Consider the following 22,736-nt stretch of genomic DNA (forward strand, 5'->3'; position numbering starts at 1 on the left):
TTTTAAAAGGGATATTTCAAGTTGAATCTTAGAATAGTGTAAAACTATAAATCCATTAAATGAGTCAAAATTTTCTTGATTTTCCTGCCCCTAACACAAATAATATAAAATAGAAGTTTGTCTCCTTTTGACTTAAGGGCTCAATTTTCTATATGGCAACATATTTGATCTTGTATTTCTTTCTTTTTTTCTTTTTTTTTTTTTTTTTTTTTTTTTTTGTTTTTCGAGACAGGGTTTCTCTGCAGCTTTTTTTAGAGCCTGTCCTGGAACTAGCTCTTGTAGACCAGGCTGGCCTCGAACTCACAGAGATCCGCCTGCCTCTGCCTCCCGAGTGCTGGGAATAAAGGCGTGCGCCACCACCGCCTGGCTGATCTTGTATTTCTATCTCACCTCCTGACTGATAGCTGAAACTAGGCTCAGGTCCAGTCTCAGATAGATTTTGCCAAAGCTGCTATGTTTTGCTGTTTGTTGGCTAGAACTTGCCCCCTCATTTAGATACATTTTAACCAGCTTCCTTCAGTGATGAAGCTTGCTTGCTTATTTGCTTTCTTTCCCTCTCCCCTTCTTCCCTCCCCCTCCCCCTGCCCCCCTCCTTACCTAGGTGATGTCTTGCACTGAGCTCACAACTCCTTAGATCCCACTTAGCCTCAGGCTTTTCTTTAAGTTCCATTACATTTCTTTTCTCCTCAAACTGTACACTTGTAATTTTCCTTGATCAGCTTGCTCCTTTTCATTATAGGTCTACATAAGACAGTCAATACTACATATCTTAAAATCACCTCTCAACACCAAAACTCTTCAGTTTATCCTCATGTGGATTTTGTTTGACAAGAATAGAAAGCAGGCATGTTCTTAACCAAAATATCACAAGGATGACCTCTAGGTCACTTACTAAGACGCTTCCCCTTGGAAACTTTATTGAGTTCAGATAGCCCTCAGCACTGTCTTCTGCGATCCAGCTCATAGGAACTGCTTTTCTAATCCAAAGTTCACATTCACTAGCCATCAGCATGGTCAAGCCTGACACAGCAATATGCTACTTTTAGTACCCACTTCTCTTAGTCAGTGTTTTATTGCTGTGAGGAGACACCATGACCACAGGAACTCAAGAAAGCATTTTATTGGGGCTGCTTTACAGTTTCAGAGGGTTAGTTCATTCTCATCAGGGGAGCATGGGGGCATACAGGGAAACATGGTTCTGGAGAGGCTGACATTTTCATATCTGGATTCTCGGGCAACAGGAAGAGAGAGCCACTGGACCTGTCTTGGCTTTTGAAACCCCAGAGCTCACCCCCAGTGACACACTTCCTCCAATAAGGCCACACCTCCTAATCCTTCCCAATTAGTTCTACTCCCTGATGGCTGCACATTCAAACATAGGAGTCCATTTTTATTCAAACCACAGTTTGTAATCCAACCCTATTATCAGGGATGGATGGATGGATGGATGGATGGATGGATGGATAAGATAGGTGGGTAGGTAGGTAGGTATGCTTCAGTAGGGATGGTGCACATGTTAGGAAATGAAAAATTTTATCACAACTGAATCCTGATTTTTTTTTTTTTACAACCAAAAACCTAGCATCCTGTATTTTTGCAAGTGAAGCATTTTTGAAGTGAAGCCATGATTGTTACTGTAACCATAATTTTTGCAGGCTATGAAAAGGTTAGGTGAGAGAATTATGGCATGTGTTTGGCACACTGTCTAGTGTATGATTAGTGTTTGGTAAATATGCATATGCCTTTATTTATACAGATGACTGTTCTACAACTCCACATGAAAATTTGTATTTATAAGTTGTTAATCTTGTGAACTTGTTAGATCAGCCATTGTGCTAGTGTATGGCAGCAGGTTTCTGTCCCCCTCCCTCCCAGCTCCCAAATAACCATATAGAGACTTAATATTATGAAAGCTCGGGGTAGCTTAGGCTTATCCCTAACTAGTTCTTCATAACTTAAATTAACCAATATCTTTTAATTTTTGTTCTTTTAAGTAGCTTGATTACCTTTATTCTGTACTCTCCATCCCACTTCCTCTCTGTCTGGCTGGTGATTCCTCACATTTCTGCCCTTCTTTCCAGCATTCTCTGCCTGGAAAGTCCTGTTTTACTTTTGGCTGTTTAGCTTTTTATTAAACCAATAACAGTGACGTATCTTCACAAAGTGTAAAGGAATATTTCACAACAAAGTATTTGACAAAACTAGAAGCATTAACAATACCGATTACTTTGTCCTTATTGAAGACTCCAGCAGTGCTGATCTGTCAGTTTCTTAGCCCTTCCTCCAGATAGACTGGAGCCTGGGCAGGCAAGTTAGTAACCTCTAATGTGGGCCAAGCACAGAGCAAGGTATCAAGCATGTTTTGTATTTATCATCTACTGTTTTGTAACTTAGGGACAAGCAGGCCATTATTACCTCCTTTCATCTTTGAGTCTCTTTGTCGTGTGAAGTAAGTGAAGCTGACACTGTGGAGGATGAGCAGGTCAGCCTCTCGCACCCACCAAACCTTTGCTTCATTTTAGGGAACGTTCTACTCAGTTTTCCCAGACATAGTTGCTATAAGACTCTTTCTCTTTTGAGACTGGGTTTCTTTGTGTGACAGCCTTGGCTGTCATGGAACTCACTCTGTAGACCAGACTGGCCTTGGACTCACAAAGAACCACCTGCCTCTGCTTCCTGTGTGCTGAGATTAAAGGCGTGAGCTACCATCGCCTGGCTTTTTTTCTTTTTAAGAGAGTTAGTTTTATTTATTCATTTATTTAAGTAGCAATAGATCCTTTTTAAATTTTTTACATTCAGAATTAGATATAAATGTGATGTTGCTTGTTTTTCTTCTAAAAACTTAAGAGCAGATGTTCTCTTGAGTCTTAAATATTGCTTGAGTGAGATAGAAATGTTTTCTACACTCAATGCATAGCTATTGTCCTATTGCTCTCCTGGAGTGGAGTAAGAAGACAGTGGAGGCTGTCACACAGTGTATCAGGGAGGCAGCATAACAAGAGCTACAATCCCAGTCATGTTAGGATTCTTTCCTGACACACATGAGAGCTCACAACCATCTGCAGCTCTAGTTCTGGGGTTCATTGCCATCTTGGCCTATATGTACACAGTGCAGACATGCAGGCAGGGAAAACATCCATTCACATGGGGGAATGTATTTACTTTTAGTTTATTGAGACAGGGTTTCTCTGTGTAACCACTGTGGCTGTGGCTGTCCTGGAACTTATTCAGTAGACCAGGCTGGCCTCGAACACCCAGAGATCCGTCTGCCTCTGCCTCTGCCTCTGCCGCTGCCACTGCCACTGCCTCTATCTCCACCTTCCAAGAGCTGGGATTACAGATGTACACCACCAACGCCCAGTGAAATAAATTTTTTTTAAGTTCTTTTTGAGTAAAAAAATGCGTGTGTGTGTGTGTGTGTTTGTGTGTGTGTGTGTGTGTGTGTGTGTATTTATATATGAAAACAAAGTTAAGCATAATTTCTCTGGAGTCCTCATGGGACTTAATTAGAATAATGTTTATGAAGTTGCATTGTTACATGCTGTTTTTATGTATATGCTTTGTATATATACACATGTTAGTATATTTGTGAACTTGATGTCAGCAGATTAATCCTTGTGAAGAAACTAACATGGGGACTAGAGGGATGACTAGGCACTTAGGAGCCTTAGTTTTCCTTCCAGAGTTCTTGGGTTCACTGCCCAGCACCCACATGTCTGCAGCTCTAGTTATGGGTGTTCATCATCCTTTCCTGGCTTCCTCGTGCAGCAGGCACAGTTGTGGTTCACACACATGAAAGTAGGCGATATACCAATACACTGAAAAGAGAAAGACAGGAAAAAAGGAAGGAGAAGAAAAGAAAGAACAGACAGACATCTGGGGTTATAACCATGCACAGGGAATCTGACTTAGATGTTATGGAAGCTAGGAAGGAGGTGAATGGGCTAGACTAGGGGAAAATACTATTACCAAGTTCTGTGGATTGAAGTGGTGGAGCTGTCTTAATATAGCACAGTGGTAGAGCATAGTCTTAGCCTGTACAAGGCCCCGCTTTCAGTCCCCAACCAGCAAAAATTAAACACATACATGGTTTCTTTTGAAAAAAAAAAAAAATGTAGAATCACCACTAAGCCATGAGTTGAGGCCTGGGTCAGATCCTAGGCAGATTCTTAAGGAAGAACTAGTTTGTCTTCTGTTTTATTGGATCACAAAAGAAACCGGTAAAGCAAATTTAGGGGAGCCCGGGTGACTTCGACCAGAACGGCAGCCTTCCAGATGATGAAGTAGTAAGGTTCCAGGTAGATTTCTGAAGGTCACGCTAACAGGGTATCTTTACTAGTAGGTTGTTAGTTTTAAAGATTTATTGAAAAGGCCAAGAGAAGTAATTTCTATGTTCTCCAGGGGAACTATGTTTAACTTTGTTTTCTTTTTTTTTAACTTTTAAGTTTTATTTTATGTGAATGACTGTTTTGCCTACATGCATGTCTGTATTGTGTATGTGAAATGCCCACAGAGGCCTGAAGAGGATGGATCCCCTGCACCTTGAGTTGCAGGTGCCTGTGAGCTGCCATGTGAATGTTGGGAATAGAACCTGCAGCCTCTGGAAGAACAGCCATGCACTTAACCACTGAGCTGTCTTTCCAGCCCCTTTGTTTTCTTTTCATCCCTAATCATTTAATTTATGTTTATATTGCCCTTAATAATTTATTCTCTTTTTGGTTAGAAATAATTGCATTGCATCTGTCTGTGAGACTTAGGAAGTCATACTTTTGTCATGGGTTCCAAAATTTGTTTGTTTGTTTTTGAGACAGGGTTTCTGTATATCCTTGGCTGTTTTGGAACTCACTTTGTAGACCAGGCTATCCTCAAACTCACAGAAATCTGCCTTTCAAGTGCTGGGATAAAGACCTATGTTATCATAGGGGCTGGAGAGATCCTTGGCTCAGTGTTTGGCACACTGACTGCTCTTCCAGAGGTCCTGAGTTCAATTTCCAGCAACCACATGGTGGCTCACAACATCTATAATATGATCTGACATCCTATTCTGGTGTGCAGGTGTACATGCAGAGCGCTCATACATAAAATATAAATAAATAAAATTTAAAAAAAAAAAAAAACTATCACTCGGCACAGGTTTTTTCCTGAAGCACAAGATCAGAATGACAGTTCCTTAAAGGGTGTAGACTGAGCAGAATTGAAGCACATATGGAAAGAATAAAGATGGTGGGGTCTTCTTGAGTGTAATAGGACTGGATATGCATCTTTTAAACTTGATATTTCTTCTGTGAATGTCTCCTTTGCTGTCACCAAATATTGAAACAGAAACTGCTTATTAACTAGCTCTGAGGCTTCCAGGCTAATTTGGTACTTGAGTACTTGGCAGTATATGTGGATGAGTTTTTGTCTGGGCCCCCTACCCTTTTTTCTTCTTTCTTACCCTTCTCTTGTTTTATGCAAATAGAAGGAGGGAGGAGAGCTTTGTGTGAACTTCAGCTGTACTTGCAGCTCTGTCTGTGTTGAGTATGTTAATGCTGAAAAGTGCTCTGTTGTAGGTTCTCCTTAGATGCCATGCTTTGTAGACCCAGTGTAGGGAGAGGTGGGTGGGGGTTTGGCCTTCAGAGCAGGGCTTATATCAGCCTTTGATGGAACTAGATTCCCTAGAGCCTCCATCAGAGTCAAGAAGACAGCTGACAAGTTCAGTAGCACCTTAAATTATTTTTAGCTTTTAGTCTACAGTTCCAGGAAATAGAGCAGAGAATAAAATCAAGATATCCATAGGGACAGAGCCTGGCATTACTAGGCTCACCTGTAATCCCAGCATTCCTCAGATATAGGCTGGAGAATCAGGAGTTAGTCAACCTCAGCTGCATAACAAGCTTGAGGCTGGTCGGGAACTACATGAGAACCAAATGACAAATGAAAGGCGTCTATAGAATGACTCATGAACTGGGACGTGGTGACCCACGCCTTTAATCCCAGTACTCGGGAGGCAGAGGCATGCGGGTCTCTGTGGGTTTGAGACCAGCCTGGTCTACAAGAGCTAGTTCCAGGACAGGCTCCAAAGCTACAGAGAAACCCTGCCTCGGAAAAACAAAAAGAAAAGAAAAAAAAAAAAAAGAAAAAGAATGATTCGTGATCTTTAATACTTCTTTGTAGTTCTTGTTTGTATTCTATTTAGGCAGCTTTTGTGAGGGGAAGAAGAAATAGGGTTCTCCTGCAATTCAGGCTGGCCTTGAATTTGCTTTGCACGTGTAGACTATGTAGGTTGACTGAAATTTAGATGTTCTTGCCCCAGTGTCAAAAAGTTAGTTCTATCCTTCCATCTTTGCATGGGTTCTGGGGATTCAATATCCATCATCTGACTTTTGAAACAGACCTTGAGCCGTCTTAACAGCCCAACCTTTACATTACTTTTATTTACTTATTTTGTAACAGGGTCTTGTGTAGCCCTGGAGGCTTAGAACTGGCCTTGAACTCACATATCTACCTTCCACTGCCTCCCCAGTGCTGGTATTAAAAGTGTTTGCCATGTATGAACCTAGCAACTCTGCTTGTACTCGTAAATATTTCATTGTTTCTTTTATTAGTATTAACATTGTTTGTGTGCATTCATTCATGTGTGTTGCTCTATAGTACAGTTGTCGAGACCAGAGAACAACTTATTGGAGTCAGTTTTTTCTTCCCTGGGTTCCTGGGATCAAACTTAGATCATCAGATTTGGCAGTAGATGCCCATAGACATTGGGTCATCTCACTGTTCGCTGATTTGTTTTTGGCAATAGTAGGAAATGGATGGCCAGGCGGTAGTGGTGCACATCTTTAATCTCACCATTTGGGAGGCAGAGGCAGGCAGAACTCAGCTTGAGGACAGCCAGGGCTACACTGAGAAACTCTGTATCGAAAACAACAAATATAGTAAATGGATATAAAAAAGAATATTATGAATAATGTGAAAAGTTAGATAATAAATACTTTAAAAGGAGTCTTTGTGACCAAAAATATAAATTCATCCTATCTCAGCCTCCCAGTTTCTGGGATTCCAGGCAAAGATCGCCACTCCAGGCTTCATAGAATCAATTTAAGTAGATAAGACTTAAATGGTGGAACAAGAGAGCTTCCACAAGTTTTTCCTCTGACTGCCATCCAGAGGTGAGGTGGCAGCATTATACTTTTCATAGTAGAGACAGGGCTTTCTCACTGTCACCATTATCTACTTCAGGACATTTCATACCCTAAATAGATGGACCCACACTGGCAGGAGAACCCTTCCACAGGCTCTAGTGTCTCCTCAAACCCTGCATGGAATCTGTCTACTGTAATCTACTTTCTGTTTCTTTTAGATATACTTTCTCTTGACAGTTCATATATGTCAAGTAATTAAAATATGTGACCTTCTCTGTCTGACTTCTTTTGTTTAGCTTGTTTTTAAGGTCACCCATGCTATGTAGCATGTGTCATAGAATACATATAACACTGAAAATAGTTTTGTTCCTAAAGATAGTCGTTATTTGGTGTTTTCCAGAACGCTTTCACTGTGTATTAATTATATGCACTTTTGATTATAAATATTTTCTGTTGCAAGTTGCTTTTCTTACCATTCTATGATTCAGACGTAACTACAGATCAAAAATAATGTTTTACTGAATAGCTCTGTACCAGATGTCAAAGATGGCTCAGTGGTTGAATACATATAAAATGTGCCTTAATACTGCCAGATCGTTAGGGAATGCCTCCTTCTCATCCTCCCTGCTTGTCATGAAGGTTAGTAGTTTGTTGCTTGGATACAAAAACTGGTCTTAAGTCTTTTTTGTTGTTGTTGTTAGTTTTTATTAGTTTTCAATTTTTTTGTTAGTGTAAAAATAGTGAATTCATTGTATTGGCTTTGCTCAGCCTCCTCCATATCCCACCTCCTAGTGTCGTCCTCTTCTCTAATAGCTTTCACTCGTTTTCATTGCTCCCTACTCTTGCTTTACACACATTTACACTGAGCTTTCCACGTAGCCGAAATTGTGACAGTTTTCCCTTTTAAGCCTAGCTTATTTTCCTGGGAATCATTAAACGTTCTTTTTTGAGTTCCCTTCCACCTCCACCACCCCGCAAGGCAGGATCTTACTGCATAGCCTTGGCTATCCTGGAACTCCCTCTATAGACCAGGCTGACCTCAAACTCACAGAGATCTGCCTGCATTTGCCTCCTGATAGCTGAGGCTAAAGGCATGCACCACCACCACCTGGCCGACTAATCATTCTTTACAGCTGTGTGAAACTGAATTATGTGTACTCCACATTTTCTTTGAACCGTTCACCTGTTGATGGGCATGTCGGTTGACTCCAATTCCGTGCTTGAGTGCTGTGAATAGTGCTGTGATGGACACGGAGACCTAGTGTCATCGTCCCCCCCCCTCGCCCCCACCCTACTGTAAGTTTGTTTTTGTTGTTTTAAGGAACTGTGTTCTATGATCTGGGCAGTGGTGGCGCACGCCTTTAATCCCAGCACTCAGGAGGCGGAGGCAGGCGGATCTCTGAGTTCGAGGCCAGCCTGGTCTACAAGAGCTAGTTCCAGGACAGCCAGGGCTGTTACACAGAGAATCCCTATCTCGAAAAACCAACCAACCAAACAAATAAATAAATAAAGGAACTGTGTACTGATTTCTATACAGGCTTTACTAGTTTTCATTCCTAACAAGTTTGCTTGCCTTGTTTGTTTTATTAATTTCCCTTCCTTCCTTCCTTCCTTCCTTCCTTCCTTCCTTCCTTCCTTCCTTCCTTCCTTCCTTCCTTCCTTCCGCTGTTGCACTTGGCCATATCTGTATCTTATATCTTTTTACAATTTATAGGTTTTTAGCTTTTTGGGGGTGGGGGTTTTGAGGCAAGGTTTCTCTTTGTAGCCCTGTCTCTCCTTAAACTCAATCTATAGACCAGGTTAGCCTTGATCTGCCTTGTCTCTCGTGTGCTGGAATTAAAGACGTGCCCAGCTAAGTTTCTAATCCTAACATTAAGGAGGCCTTTTTTTTAAGCAATGTGAAAGTAAAATATCAATTGATTCTTCTATGTTTGGGTGTCTATTTTTCCAAGGAGTACTTGGTGAAGAGGTTGTCTTTTCTCCATTGTATCTTGACACCCTTTATCAAAAATTCGGTACCTGTGTGGATTTATGCAGTCTTTAGACTTATTTGATATGGCAGGGATAGTTCATTTATAGGATGGGGCCAGGATGTAGGAGATCTGCTTCTGCCCCAGAGCACCCTTGGGCATCTAAGAGCCCAGAGCCATCTGGGCCAATGGGGACTGGCAATTTGGGCCTGTACTCTCAACCTCTGGAGACTTGTTCATCCTCCATTAAAGCTTTGAGTTTTAACTGAGTTTTCTTTTCAGGTATGTGTAGTTAATCACTTGCCTTTTTTAATTTTCATTATTACTTCCTTTTAATTACTTTCTATGTTTTCAAATGACAGACACAGTTTAGCAAGTCAGCCAGGGAGGGTGGGGCGCCAGGGATTAGTGTGAGTTTGGGACTAACCTGGGCAACAAGGGATACCCATTCAATCCTTATTTAACCCTCACACTCATCCTCTTCCTTCCTCTTTAAAAAAAAAAAAGAATAAATGAAAGACTGACAGTTTAGATTTAACTAGTATAATTTAGGGTAGCTAATTGTAGATAGGAAAACTGAGTAAATTTTCCCTTCGTTTGTTGGTTTCTTTGTTTTGGTAGCAGTGGCTTTTGATCCAGGGCCACAAGCTGTCTTCAAACTGATAATCCTTCTGCCTAAATCTCTCAAGGACTAGGATTATAGACCTGTTCCATCTTTTTTTACTTTCTTCCTATTTCTATAAGATAAAAGGTTTTTGTCTGTTTTTTGTTTGTTTGTTTGTTTGTTTGTTTTTGCAAAGATGACCTGTGTTCAAAGCCAGCCTGGTCTACAGAGAGTTCCAGGTCAGCCAGGACTACACAGAGAAACCGTGTCTTGGGGGGGGGGGGAAATCATGTAAGACCTTGATGAATTTAGGTCATCTAAAAATGCTAATTGGCGCCGGGCAGTGGTGGCACGCCTTTAATCCCAGCACTTGGGAGGAAGAGGCAGCTGGATCTCTGAGTTCGAGACCAGCCTGGTCTACAAGAGCTAGTTCCAGGACAGGCTCCAAAGCTACAGATAAACCCTGTCTTGAGCCCCACTCCACCTCCCCCCCCCCCCCAAAAAAAAAGCTACTTGGCATTTGAAAAAGAAGCCAGTCAATGGTGGTACACACCTTTAATCTCAGCACTCAGGATGCAGAGGCAAGCTGATCTCTGAGTTTGAGGACAGCCAGGGCTACATAGGGAAACCCCGTCTCTAAAACCAAAAAACAAAAGAAAGGAAAAAGAAAGACAAAAACAGTGAGTGGTTATATAAAAGATGAAAAATGTCCCTTTGGAGGGACACAGCACAGTCACCATTGCAGTTCAGGGTATTTACAAAGCAGATCTTGACCTACCTTCTGTAGTTTTTAAATAGGTTCAGGACTACAGCCAACCTTTCTAAAACAGTGACTCTAGAACACAAGTAAATACCATTTCTGGTGTGTAATCTCAGGAAATTCCAGAATTCTAAATTCCCCAGAAAGAATAGCAAGACTATAGTCAGTTTCTAGCTCTCTTAGTGTTTGGTCTAACACATGTCACTACTTAGTGTTCTTCCAGAATTGAACTCTTTGAACATTCTCTCAGTGTTGATATTTTGGGTTCTTTCTTGTTATATTAAGAAGTCCAGCCAGGCCAGAGCCTTTCATTCCAGGCTGCTAAACTTGACGTGTAGCTCTGTTTCCTTCTGCTGCTGTCTGCCTGCACAGAGCTCTCCTGCTCTAGTGCTCCGTTCATCTCACTTTCCTGGCTGCTGTGACCTTTCTCCCTCCCTCCCACAGTGGATCATCTTTGCAAGTTTTTATAATTTAATCATCATGCTTATTCCACCTAGTTTTTGCTATTTATAGTCTATATTATTTATTTATAGAACTGGCTCCTTTCAAAAGCCAAAATGTCCTATTTCCTTAACCCATTGAATGGCTCAATAGTGATACTCAACAGAAGTAAATTTGAGCCATGCATGTTATTAAGATTTTGTACCAGCCATGTTACAAAAGTTTAAAACAACTGAAATTATAAAAATTTAATATGACAGTACTTTTTCTACTTATAATCAAAATTTATTCATTCGTTTGTTTGTTTGTTTTGTCGGTGTCTCCTCCTGCACATACTTACTAACTGCCCAGAAGGACCTTGCACTCTTGATCCTCACACCTCCAACTTCTGAGTGCTGGGATTGAAAACTTGCCAGCTTTTTCTTAATTATTTATTGATTTCTTTTTGTGGCATTTGGATTTTAACCCAGTGCCTCACATACGTGCTCTACTACTGAACTCTATGCCGTTTTCTAGTCCTATTCTGAATATTGAAATGTTTGTATTTTTCAAGTTTCTTTTTAAAAAATTATATTTAGGAATTGGAGAGATGGTTTGTCGGTTAAACTCTCTTCCAGATACCTGAATTCAATCCCCCACATGGCAACTCCAGGATCTGACAGCCTCACACAGATATACATGCAGGCAAAACACCAATGCACATAAAATAAAATATAAATAATTTAAAAATTTGTGTTTAGTCAGTGAAAGTATGTACTTTGTGACCCAATGTAATTTTAGCTATTTCAAAACTGAAATTTGCCTTGTACTATTCCACATATGAGGATAAAATGTGTATGTAATTAAGGTCACGTCACCTGCTAGCCATTTTATAGTCTAAGACAGTAACTGGTGCATCACATCCAAAAGACAGCACCTAGGGAGATTGAACGGGCTTTAAATGTTGCTGAGCAGAACGTAGAGAGAATTTTTTTCTTACCTGGGAAAACATTGATTATGGAATATATTTTTAGTACAGTTAAGGCATGGTGGCACATGCCTTTAATCCCAGAACTTGGGGGCAGAGGCAGGAGGATCTCTGCATTCGATGGCAGCAGGACTACACTTTGAGACTTTTGTCAAGTAATTAAATAAAATGTTACCTGCGGGCTTACCCAGATAGTGGCACATAGCTTTTTAGAAGTTAAGACAAGAGGATTGTTTGAGCCCAGGAATGCAAGGTAGTTAAATACTGTCTCCAGTAATACTAAGAAGAAAGGAGCTGAGCGGTGGTGGTGTACACCTTTAATCTCAGCATTCTGAAGGCAGAGACAGGCCTGGTCTATGAAGTGAGTTCTGGGACAGACAGAACTGTTACACAGAAACCTTGTTTTGGAAAAACCAGGGGGAAAAAAAAGGGAAGAAGAAAGCCTTCCTGTCTGTCAAAAAGTAGGGCCACAGGGTATTCACCCCGCTGCTGGTTAGTGTAAGGAAAAGTAGGTTTTAGACTAAACATGAGGACATCCCTGATAAGGGGCCTCTGCCTATAGCATGGTGTGGATGGAACTAATGTATCAAATACATGTCCTACATGTTATAAAGTCCTGAGAACCCTCCTGTGGCATTTCTCTTCTACTTCCCTGACAGCTAGAACAGCAGAGACAGCAGTTGCTTACTGAGCGCCAGAACTTCCACATGGAACAGTTGAAATACGCTGAGCTACGAGCTCGACAACAAATGGAACAGCAGCAGCATGGCCAGAACCCTCAGCAAGCACACCAACACTCAGGAGGACCTGGTCTGGCCCCGCTTGGAGCAGCAGGGCACCCTGGCATGATGCCTCATCAGCAGCCCCCACCCTACCCTCTGATGCACCATCAGATGCCACCACCACATCCTCCCCAGCCAGGTAAGAGGGAACCTTTGCTAACAGGAAATTTGTCCACAGTGCCACTGGGTCATTTCTAACAAAAAGTGGGTCCTGGCTTTCTCATCGCATGAAACTAGCCAGAATGAAAAGAGAATGGTTAGGAGAGGAGAAAATTTTCTGCCATTGGATGATGCTAGGACTTAGAAGAGCAAATCTATGACATGCTTTGGGTAACCTCAAGTGAAAGAAGCTTTTTCCTTGGGTAGATCAATTTAACAAGTCCATAGGCTAAGTAATGATGAATTCCTGAGACATAATGAAGACTCTGTGTACTGAGTCCCAGCACTGTGTTAAAGAAAATATTCTCTCTTTTTTTAAGATTTATTCATTTATTAAGTATACAGTATTCTGTCTGCATGTATGCCTATAGGCCCAGAAAAGGGCAACCAGATCTTACTACAGATCTCATTAAGATGGTTGTGAGCCACCATGTGGTTGCTGGGAATTGAACTCAGGACCTCTGGAAGAGCAGTCAATGCTCTTAACCGCTGAGCCATCTCTCCAGCCCCTAAAGAAAATATTCTTAGATTGTCTGTATACTGTCATCATCAGTTCAAGAAAATTTGAAGACAAATGAACTATCATGATTCATTCCCTTTGTACCATTTTTAATATTTTCTTGTGGATATGGGGCATTTGGATACTGTCTCTTCGTAGTTGTCATGTAAGCTTGTATCAGTTTGAATTGTACAATCATTATAAACATTTTCCTAGAGCCAGAGTTACCGCTTGTTGGGGTAGGGTGCAAATATTGTGTATGTAAAAGAAGCATTTGAGAGACAGTAAAATTCTTTGAATCCTCAAAAAGTCCTAACCCCAACTCCTTCAAAGGACAGATTCTGAATACTCTCCTAGAAATTGCCAATCATATTTGTGTACAGAAGCCATGGTTGAATACAGTTTGTGATATGGTAGCTTATATTACTACAGTGTATTGGAGGGGGCCCCTTGTTGGTTCCCGGCTGCCCGGCCCCGAAATAATCACACAGAAACTGTATTAATTAAATCACTGTTTGGCCCATTAGCTCTAGCTTCTTCTTCTTCTTTTTTTTTTTTTTTCCCCGGTTTTTTGAGACGGGGTTTCCCTGTAGTTTCTAGAGCCTGTCCTGGACCTACCTCTTGTAGACCAGGCTGGCCTCGAACTCAGAGATCCGCCTGCCTCTGCCTCCCGAGTGCTGGGATTAAAGGCGTGCGCCACCACCGCCCCGGCTTTCTAGCTTCTTTTTTATTGATGTTTATTGAGCTCTACATTTTTCTCTGCTCCCTTCCCTGCCTCTCCCCTTCTCCCTTCAATCCTCTCCCAAGGTCCCATGCTCCCCAATTTACTCAGGAGATGTTTGTCTTTTTCTACTTCCCATGTGGATTAGATCCATGTGAGTCTTTCCTAGTGTCCACATTGTTGTTGTCTAGGTTCTCTGGGATTGTGACTTGTGGGCTGACTTTCTTTGCTTTATGTTTAAAAACCACCTATGAGTGAGTACATGTGATAATTGTCTTTCTGTGTCTGGGTTACCTCACTCAAAATAATGTTTTCTAGCTTCATCCATTTTCCTGCAAAATTCAAGCTGTCGTATTTTTTTGTTTTGTTTTGGTTTTTTGTTTTTGTTTTCTGCTGTGTAGTACTCCACTGTGTAAATGTACCACATTTTCCTTATCCATTCTTCGGTCGAGGGCCATTTAGGTTGTTTCCAGGTTCTGGCTATGACAGACAAAGCTGCTATGAACATAGTAGAGCACAAATCCTTGTGGCACGATTGAGCATCCTTTGAATATATACCCAGGTCGGGATACATAGTGAGGATTGTCTTTAAAGAAGGAAAGGAATTTAAACTCACTAGTTTTTGTTTCATTTTGTTTTTTGAGACAGGGTGTCTCTACATAGCCCTGACTGTCTTGATACTGTTTAGACAAGGCTGGCCTCATAGTCACAGAGATCACCTGCCTTTGCTCCCAAGTGTTGAGTCTAAAGGTGTGCACTACCACGACTGGCTAGTTAAGCTTGCTTACTCTAACTAGTTAAAAACATGGTGAGCCAGGTGTGGTGGCATGTACTTTTAATCCAGCACTCAGGAACCAGAGGCAGATAGATCTCTTATTTTGAAGCTTGCCTGGTCTGTTTCAGGATAACTTGTTTACAAGCAAACACAAAAATAATATTAAAACCCGTGAGTTTGGTACACTTAGCATTAACTAAGTGCGTTTTACTGTTTTACTTGTATGTTTTAGTACCGTTTTTAATATGTGACCCTGGATGGCCTCAAACCCAGAAATTTATCTGCCTCTGCTACCATACCTAAGTGCCTTTCGAATGAAGATGGTGAAGGTAGCCCATGGTGTTTGGGATGACGGCCATCTTCCATTTCAGATTTGTCACTGTCACAAGAACTGTGAGCTAGGCTATACTGGCCAGTGTTTATTTTCAGCTTGACACAAACTAGAGTCACCTTGGACCTTCAGTTGAGGACTTGCCTTTATCGTGTTGGGTTATGGGTGGGTTTGTGAGGCATTGTCATGATTACTGATTGATGTGGGAGGACCCAGCCCACTCTGGGCAGTACTGCTTCTTGGACATGTGGTCCCTGGCAGTACAAGAAAGCTAGCTGAACTGGAGCCAGAGAACAAGCCTGTTAGCAGCTTTTCTCCATGGTTTCTGCTTCAAGATTCTGGGTTGAACTCCTTCCCTTATTTCCCTCAATAATGGATCATGACCTAGAAGTATCAATTGAAATAAACCTTTTCCTCCCCAAGTGGGTTTTGCTTTTGATTTGTTACAGCAACAAAAAGCTAACTAACACAAAATTCTTCCAACTAACATTTTCTGAATTTTAGAAAAATTTACTGATGAGCTGGGCACAGTGGTGCATGCCAGCTCATGGGAGACAGGATGTAGACTGCTTGCTTGGGCTGCATGGCAGATTCCAGGTCATCCAGGGATTCATAAGGAGACCTTGTCTCTCCAGTGCTGCTAGCGGTGAGGAGCACACCCATCATCAGTCTGATACTCATGGAGCAGTGCGTCCAAAGCCTAGGCTTCCTAACAGGAACTTGTTTGTTTCTCAAAGCGGGGGGGGGGGGGGGGGGGGGGATGGGGCATCATAGATCACAGCATTTACATTAGGACCTGAGGATAATTATCAGGAACTGGGTAATTTTTGGTATTCGGCCAGAACTTCTGTTGTGTGACTGTGGTAGAAAAGAGAACTAAGACAGATTTGTTGCTCAATGATAAATCTGTACAGCTTTTCGAGTAAGTTTACTTCCTATGCAACCATGAGGACCTGAGTTCAGATCCCAACACCCACAGCAGCCAGATGGGGTCTTTTGCATCATTGTGGGGGTGGGTAACAAAAGAATCACTGGGGCTTGGTGACTGCCAGCATATCTGTAAAGCACAATCTCCATGTTGAGAGAGAGATGCCACCTCATAAAAGAATAAAGCAGAGTGTAAAGAGTCACCTAAGCATCCTCTTTTGGCATATGTGTGTACAGTTGTGTTCATGGGCACCTTTCCCATATACAACCAAAACTGTCCAGTGATAGTGGTAGGCCCCATTAAAGCAGTTCATCCAGTTGTGATAGCACATACCTGTAACACTTGGAAGGTAGAGGCAGGAGGAACAGCCACAGCTGCATAGTGAGACCCTATCTCAACAAAATGAAATTCCTGTTTGTTGTTTTAAGTCTCCTAAGCTGTGCGCACAAATGGTACTGTCCAAGTAGCCGATGTCTACTCTCTGAACTACACCTCTATACATGTTGCATGTGCTTACCTTTTCTGCCTTTTCAGTTTTTGTTTCCCCAGATTTCATTTAAACTCATTCACGTGTAGTAAGTCCTGTCTGCTGCATGCTTTGTTCTTGCTTTATTAGTTTCCATCTCTGGTTATATCTTACGGATGTATCCCAAGTTAGCTTTTTCATATCAAACAAAATGGCCAGGAAATTTTATGTAGTATAGTGTTTAGTTTGATTTTGTTTATTTCTATCGTTTCATTATTTTATGCATATGGGAGTTTTACCTGTATGTATGTCTGTGCACCATTTGTGTGCCTTGTGCCCTTAGAAGCCAGAAGAGGGCATTCCATCCCCTGGAACTGTAGTTCTGGGTGGTTGTGAGTTGCCACGTGAGTGCTAGGAATTGAACCCAGGTCCTCTGGAAAAGCAGTCAGTACTCTTATCTTCTAAGCCATCTCCGCAGCCCCTATTTTTATTATATTTAATTGTGTGTATATATATCTCTGTGTGTGCAAATGTTAAGAGTGAATGCAAGTATCCTTGAAGGCCAGAGGCTTTGGATCCCCTAAAGTTAACAGGCAGTTGTGAGCTGCCTAGCATGTGTGCTAGGAACTGTGCTTCGACTCTGGAAGAGCAGTGTGCTCTCTTAAACACTGAACTAACTCTGCACCCCAAAGTGTTTCTGCTCTATGGTTGGCACATCTATTTTTACCTCGTCTTAACATCTTGCTGAACTTGTTAGAAGAGGCAGCACTGCATTCATCTTCTCTCCTTAAGCTGTAAAATGGTACCTAACAGTTCTTCAGCTAAGAACTTAATGCTAGGGCTGGAGAGGTGGTTCAACGGTTAAGAGTACTGGCTGCTCTTTAGAAGACCTGGGTTCAATTCCTAGCACCTTATGGCAACTTACACCTGTCTGTAACTCCAGTTCCAGGGCTTCTGACGCCCTCACAGAGACCATGCAGATAAGTGTAGGGGTGTGTGTGTCTGTGTGTGTTTTTCAAGACAGGGTTTCTCTGTAGCTTTGGAGCTTGCCCTAGAACTTGCTCTGTAGACCCAGCTGGCCTTGAACTCACAGAGATTCACGTATCTCTGCCTTTCAAGTGCTGGGATTAAAGGCATGAGCCACCTCCTCATATATATATATTTTATATATTTCCTCATATATATATATATATATATATATATATATATATAGAGAGAGAGAGAGAGAGAGAGAGAGAGGCATATATATAACAAAATAGGCCTATTAAAGAAGCTTATTTTGTTAAAAATTAGATAAAAGTCTTTAAAAAAAAACTTGCCCTGTTCTGCCTGTGATAGTCTGAAAGCTGAATAGTAATTATACCAATCAGTTGTTAAAGATTGTTCTATTTTATGTGTGAATGTGTATGGGTGCATGTATGTAGGTCAGAGAACAACATGTGGAAGGTAGTTCTCTCTGCATCATTTGGATCCCGGCCAGGTATTGAACTTAGTCATCAGGCTTCCCAAGCCTTTTGATCTAAGATACAATGCCCTTTACCTTTTAGCAACCAACTTTTGGGTGAGCCATTTGTGTTGCCCAACTCTGCTTGACTTTGAGGTATTTACAAATACATGGACATCCAGAGCAGAGAGTGGACTGGTTGGTACCCGCTGCCTGCAAGCTCTGGTACAGCTTTGGTAGCACATCTGCCTAACATGCCCAGGGCCCTGCAATCCATCTGCAGCACCATCGAGAAAGAGTGTGGTTTGGTGAGGAACTGTTACTCCAGTAACAAAGCTAGGACATGTCTCAGCCGAGGCCCTGGGCAGTTGACTTACTATTCTTCATTTTCTTGGAATAAATTTAAGATGGTCTGTCTGTATCCCAGGGCAGCCTCCAATCCATAGTCTTCTAGTCTGTGACGCCTCTAGTCCTGCTTATTCTACCCGACCGTGAGGCCCCGGCCATAACAGAGCATCTGTGACAGGTGTGCCCAGGACACTGCTGTGGGGAAAAAGCCTCTGTGGATCCTAGACTTCCCCTCACTTGGCCCCCATTGTGTTATTTCCGTTCTCCTGGGGACTCAGCCAGAGGATGTCTGTGCATGGTTAGAAATGGATGGATGACACATGCTTAAGTATTCACGGGTTCCCTTCACAGTTTCATTCTCTGTCCTCACCTTATTATCCCAGTGAATAAAAAATAAAATCCTTAGCTAATATCCCATTAGACATGATAGGTGTAAGGCTTTAGTAAAAGATCTAATAAACATGGGAGTGTGAGAGACTGTTTCTACTAGCTAAACCTAATTTTAGCAAACCTTTCCATATCCCAGGCTTCAGATGCCTGCTGTTTAAAAAACGCTTGTATGTAGGTCAGACTCCCACCATCCTATGTTTTGCCAGTGCTGTTTTTGAAGCTTGCTCACTGTCCCTCCTCCCTCTATTCCCTCCCCACCTCAGAAAGGGAAATACACCCAGCTGTGTGTGTGTGTGTGTGTGTGTGTTAATGGACTGTGCACATACACATATTTTGTTTAGTATTGTCTCCTTGGGCTTGCAGTTTATGTGAGCCATACTTCAGGCTTGTGAGAATTAGCACGAATAGCTTGAGTTTTTTTTTTTTTTTTTTTTTTTTTTTTTTTTAAGATGGTGGGTACTTGTGCCAGGTACGGGGAGGGGGGCAATGCTTATGATTTCAGATAGATAAGACATTGATTTTTGTCTTCATTTTAGTCCTTTTAATTTCTATTTCAAATATGAACGTCCCAAATCATCTTTTCTGTGGGGATGGCTCTGTTGGTAAACAGCTTGCCAGACCTTTGTTTGATTCTAGGTCTTACATAACAGCCCAGTCTAACATCGCACACTGGGGAGATGCAGACGGGGATCCCTGGGGCTTGCTGGGCAGCCAGTCTAGTTGAATCTCAGAAGCAGAAGTCATAGTTTGACTCTAACCTTTTCTCTTGCTGACGCCCCCTTTCTAATGAGAGTGGCTTTATAATCCTGTCTAGGAAAGAAAAGGGTTTTTCCTCAGGCTTCAGGTTTCACAGTAAGTGAAGGGAAGAATTTGCTCACTTTTGTTTGTTTTAGATGTTGGTCTCATAGATTTGAAAAACCCCAAAAGCTGTGCATCACCACCGCTCGGCGAGTTCATACTTTTAAAGCTTAAATGCCTAGAATATAGTAGCATATGTATCATTCATTAGACTTCTGAGTCTTCATAACAGGCTTATCACACATTCGGTATAACTTATAATAGAAGGTTAGGCTTGAGGTGCAGCTCAGTTGGCAGAGGGCTTGGTAAACGCGCTTGATGACGTCATTGTGATCCCCAGCACCATATAAAACCAGTATCAAAACACATAAAATAAAAACCCCTGCTCGTAATCTCATCACTCACAAGTAGAGGCAAGAGGATCAGAGTTTAAGGTCATCCTTAGCCACAAAGAGAATGTGAGCTAGCCTGGACTACATGTGAGATGCTGTTTCCAAAAATTGGACACTTATTCTCACAGTCTTGAAGATGAGGTCTCTGGCACCCAGCTATGCCGTGTTCTTTACTAGGGATTTAAGAGGAGCTGTGTTTTCTGGTTTCTTCTAGCTTTTGGTGGTCACATGTCATCCCCTGCTTGCAGCCATTCCTGTTTCCGTTTATCCCTCCTGTATACCTGTGCTCTTTCTTGGATGCTTACTGGATTGAGGACTCTCAGGTTGTCTCTGATGGTCTCATTTCAGTTCACAGTCGCACCTGCTCTGCCATCCAAACAGTTACAGGGCAAAAAGCAACCACATACTTGGAAAGTATTTCTTTTTGGTTTTTTTTTTTTGTTGTTGTTGTTGTTTGTTTTTTGGTTTTTTTTTTTTTTTACATTCTCTGGATGTGAAGTTTTTGCATATAAACTTTTTTTAAATACATTTTAGGGGGCTGGAGAGATGGCTCAACGTTTAAGAGCACCGGCTGCTCTTCCAGAGGACCTAGTTTCAATTCCCAGCACCCACACACGGCAACTCACAGCTTCTGTAACTCCAGTTCCAGTTCTGGCTCTCTCACATAGATATACATACAGGCAAAAAAAAAATGCACATAAAATAAAAATAAATATTTTTTTAAGAAAACATTTTGAGTACTTGAATATCTTATTTCAAAATTGGGGTTATGGCTGTTCAGCTTGTAAAAGGTGCTTAAATCAATTTTTTATTTAAAAGATCTTGGAGGTAGAGGTGCCGTAGTGCTGCTCACCTTCAGTCCTAGCACTCAGGTTTGGGGTTAAGGTTCAGCAGAGGAGGGCAGATCTCTGAACTAAAGGCTGGTGCGGTGGTGCAGTGGGGGTTATATAGTGAGATAAGTCTCAAGTAAACAAATTAATGAATAGGAATTTTGTGGATGTGATACAGTGAAGGCTTTCCTGCAAGCTTTTATTTGGACAGAAATGGGTGAGAAGAGAACTGGACCTTGGTTTAGAAGGCTTGAATATATTTTATGACCCCCTTACTCTATCCATAAGGAAAGCTTTGGTACCACGCTTGGTGGCACATAGTTGTAGTTCCATCATTCAGGCAGCAGAGGCAGGAGGATCAACACAAGTTCATGACTAGCCTGGGCTACATAGCAAACTCCAGGCCAACCTGAACTACATACCACACTCTTGTATGAAAAAACAAGTTGTTTTACTTCTTTGAGCTTCAGTCTGTTACATATAAGATAGTAATATTCACCCCTGGTCCTGGTTTACTTTGTGTTGCTGTGTTAAAATACCATGACCAAAAGCAGCTTGAGGAGGAAAAGGTTAAACTTCCCAGTTATAGTCCATCACTGAGGGAAGTAAGGGTAGGAGCTGGCTTGGGTCAGGAACCATGGAGGAACACTGTTTTCTGGCTTTCTCCCACTGCCTTCTTAAACTTCTTCCTTCTACAAGCCAAGACCACCTGCCCAGGGTGTCAGCACCCATAGTGTGCTGGGCTCTCCCACACCAGTCATCAATCAAGAAGGTATTCACAGCAGTGTCCCAGGCAGTTCCTCGGTTGATGCTCCCTCCTCCCTCTTCCTTGGGGCTCTAATTTGTGTCGTTTGCTAACGCAGCACACTGCCTCTCACTCACAAGCATGTTAGAGAAATCACTGACAAAAGAAGGCACCATTTAAAAGAATAAAGCAGTTGCCCTGATGAAAATGAAACCTGTGCAATATTAAGGAGGACTGCTGTTGAGGTACTACTATTCAGTATAGTTTTGGGAAACTGAGTAACTAGCCTAGGAACACATACCCCAAATAGACTGGGTTGGAAGGGAGAGCATGGCTGATGAGTTTGCTGACTTCTTTTCTGTCGGGTGTATTCTCTTGTCTGGGTGTCTCCTGAATCCGTGGATTTCAGCAGGTCTTCCTTTAGAATCAGTGTGATAATGAACTGTGGGAAGTAATCCAAAACAGTTGTGTTGTGTCATTCTGATGACACACTCTGGAGTGTTCCTCCTTGCTTGATCCTCCCTTACTTGATGGTGGCTCTGTCCTCTCTTACTTTTCTAAGGCTTTGTCCTATCCAGACTTGATAGAGGAGGTAGCGTGAGGTAGATAAGGACCATGTTGTTATAAAGCTGGTTGATCATCAGGCTGGTGAGGTCGTGAGGGCACTTGTCCTCATGCATGATCATCTAAGTTCAGTCCTCAGAACCCAACACACCTAACACTCTTGCAAGTTGGCCTCTCACCTCTTTACTCATGGTGTGGATGTGCCCGTACTGGAGCTTTGGAGCCTGTCCTAGAACTCACTCTGTAGACCAAACTGGCCTGAAACTCACATATCTTCCTGCCTCTGCCTCCCAAGTGCTGGGATTAAAGTCATGTGCCACCAGTGCTCATCACTAAATAAATATCTGTATTCTACAGTCATGGACATTAAGTTGGTTATTTTTCCCCCTGAATGCATGTATACTTACAGTACTTAAATCTCCCTTCACAGGTCAGATACCAGGCCCTGGCTCCATGATGCCTGGGCAGCCCATGCCAGGCCGCATGATTCCTACTGTGGCAGCCAACATCCATCCTACGGGGAGTGGCCCTGCCCCTCCCGGTATGCCTCCAATGCCCGGAAACATCTTAGGACCCAGGGTACCCCTCACAGCACCAAACGGCATGTGTAAGTAGCACTGTGGGAAGGTACTCCCCCAGCTTCCTGCTTTGGCGGGGGTGGGAGTGGCTACTGATAAGGAAAAAAAATCATTCTTCATGGG

The 22,736-nt window shown here is 42.1% G+C and overlaps 1 protein-coding gene across 2 annotated transcripts in view; it reads left to right on the forward strand.

Annotated features, from left to right (window-relative positions):
- Smarcc1 (SWI/SNF related, matrix associated, actin dependent regulator of chromatin subfamily c member 1) overlaps positions 1-22,736 on the forward strand; it is a 114,672-nt gene that overhangs the window by 87,651 nt on the left and 4,285 nt on the right. For both annotated transcript variants that reach the window (XM_038323332.1, XM_038323331.1), the window contains exons 26-27: positions 12,523-12,784; positions 22,466-22,642. In XM_038323332.1, coding sequence (XP_038179260.1) covers positions 12,523-12,784; positions 22,466-22,642 — 439 coding nt within the window. The remainder of the gene's footprint in view (positions 1-12,522; positions 12,785-22,465; positions 22,643-22,736) is intronic.

Source organism: Arvicola amphibius, chromosome 3 (assembly GCF_903992535.2).
Source record: "Arvicola amphibius chromosome 3, mArvAmp1.2, whole genome shotgun sequence".
Taxonomy (NCBI): Eukaryota; Metazoa; Chordata; class Mammalia; order Rodentia; family Cricetidae; genus Arvicola; species Arvicola amphibius.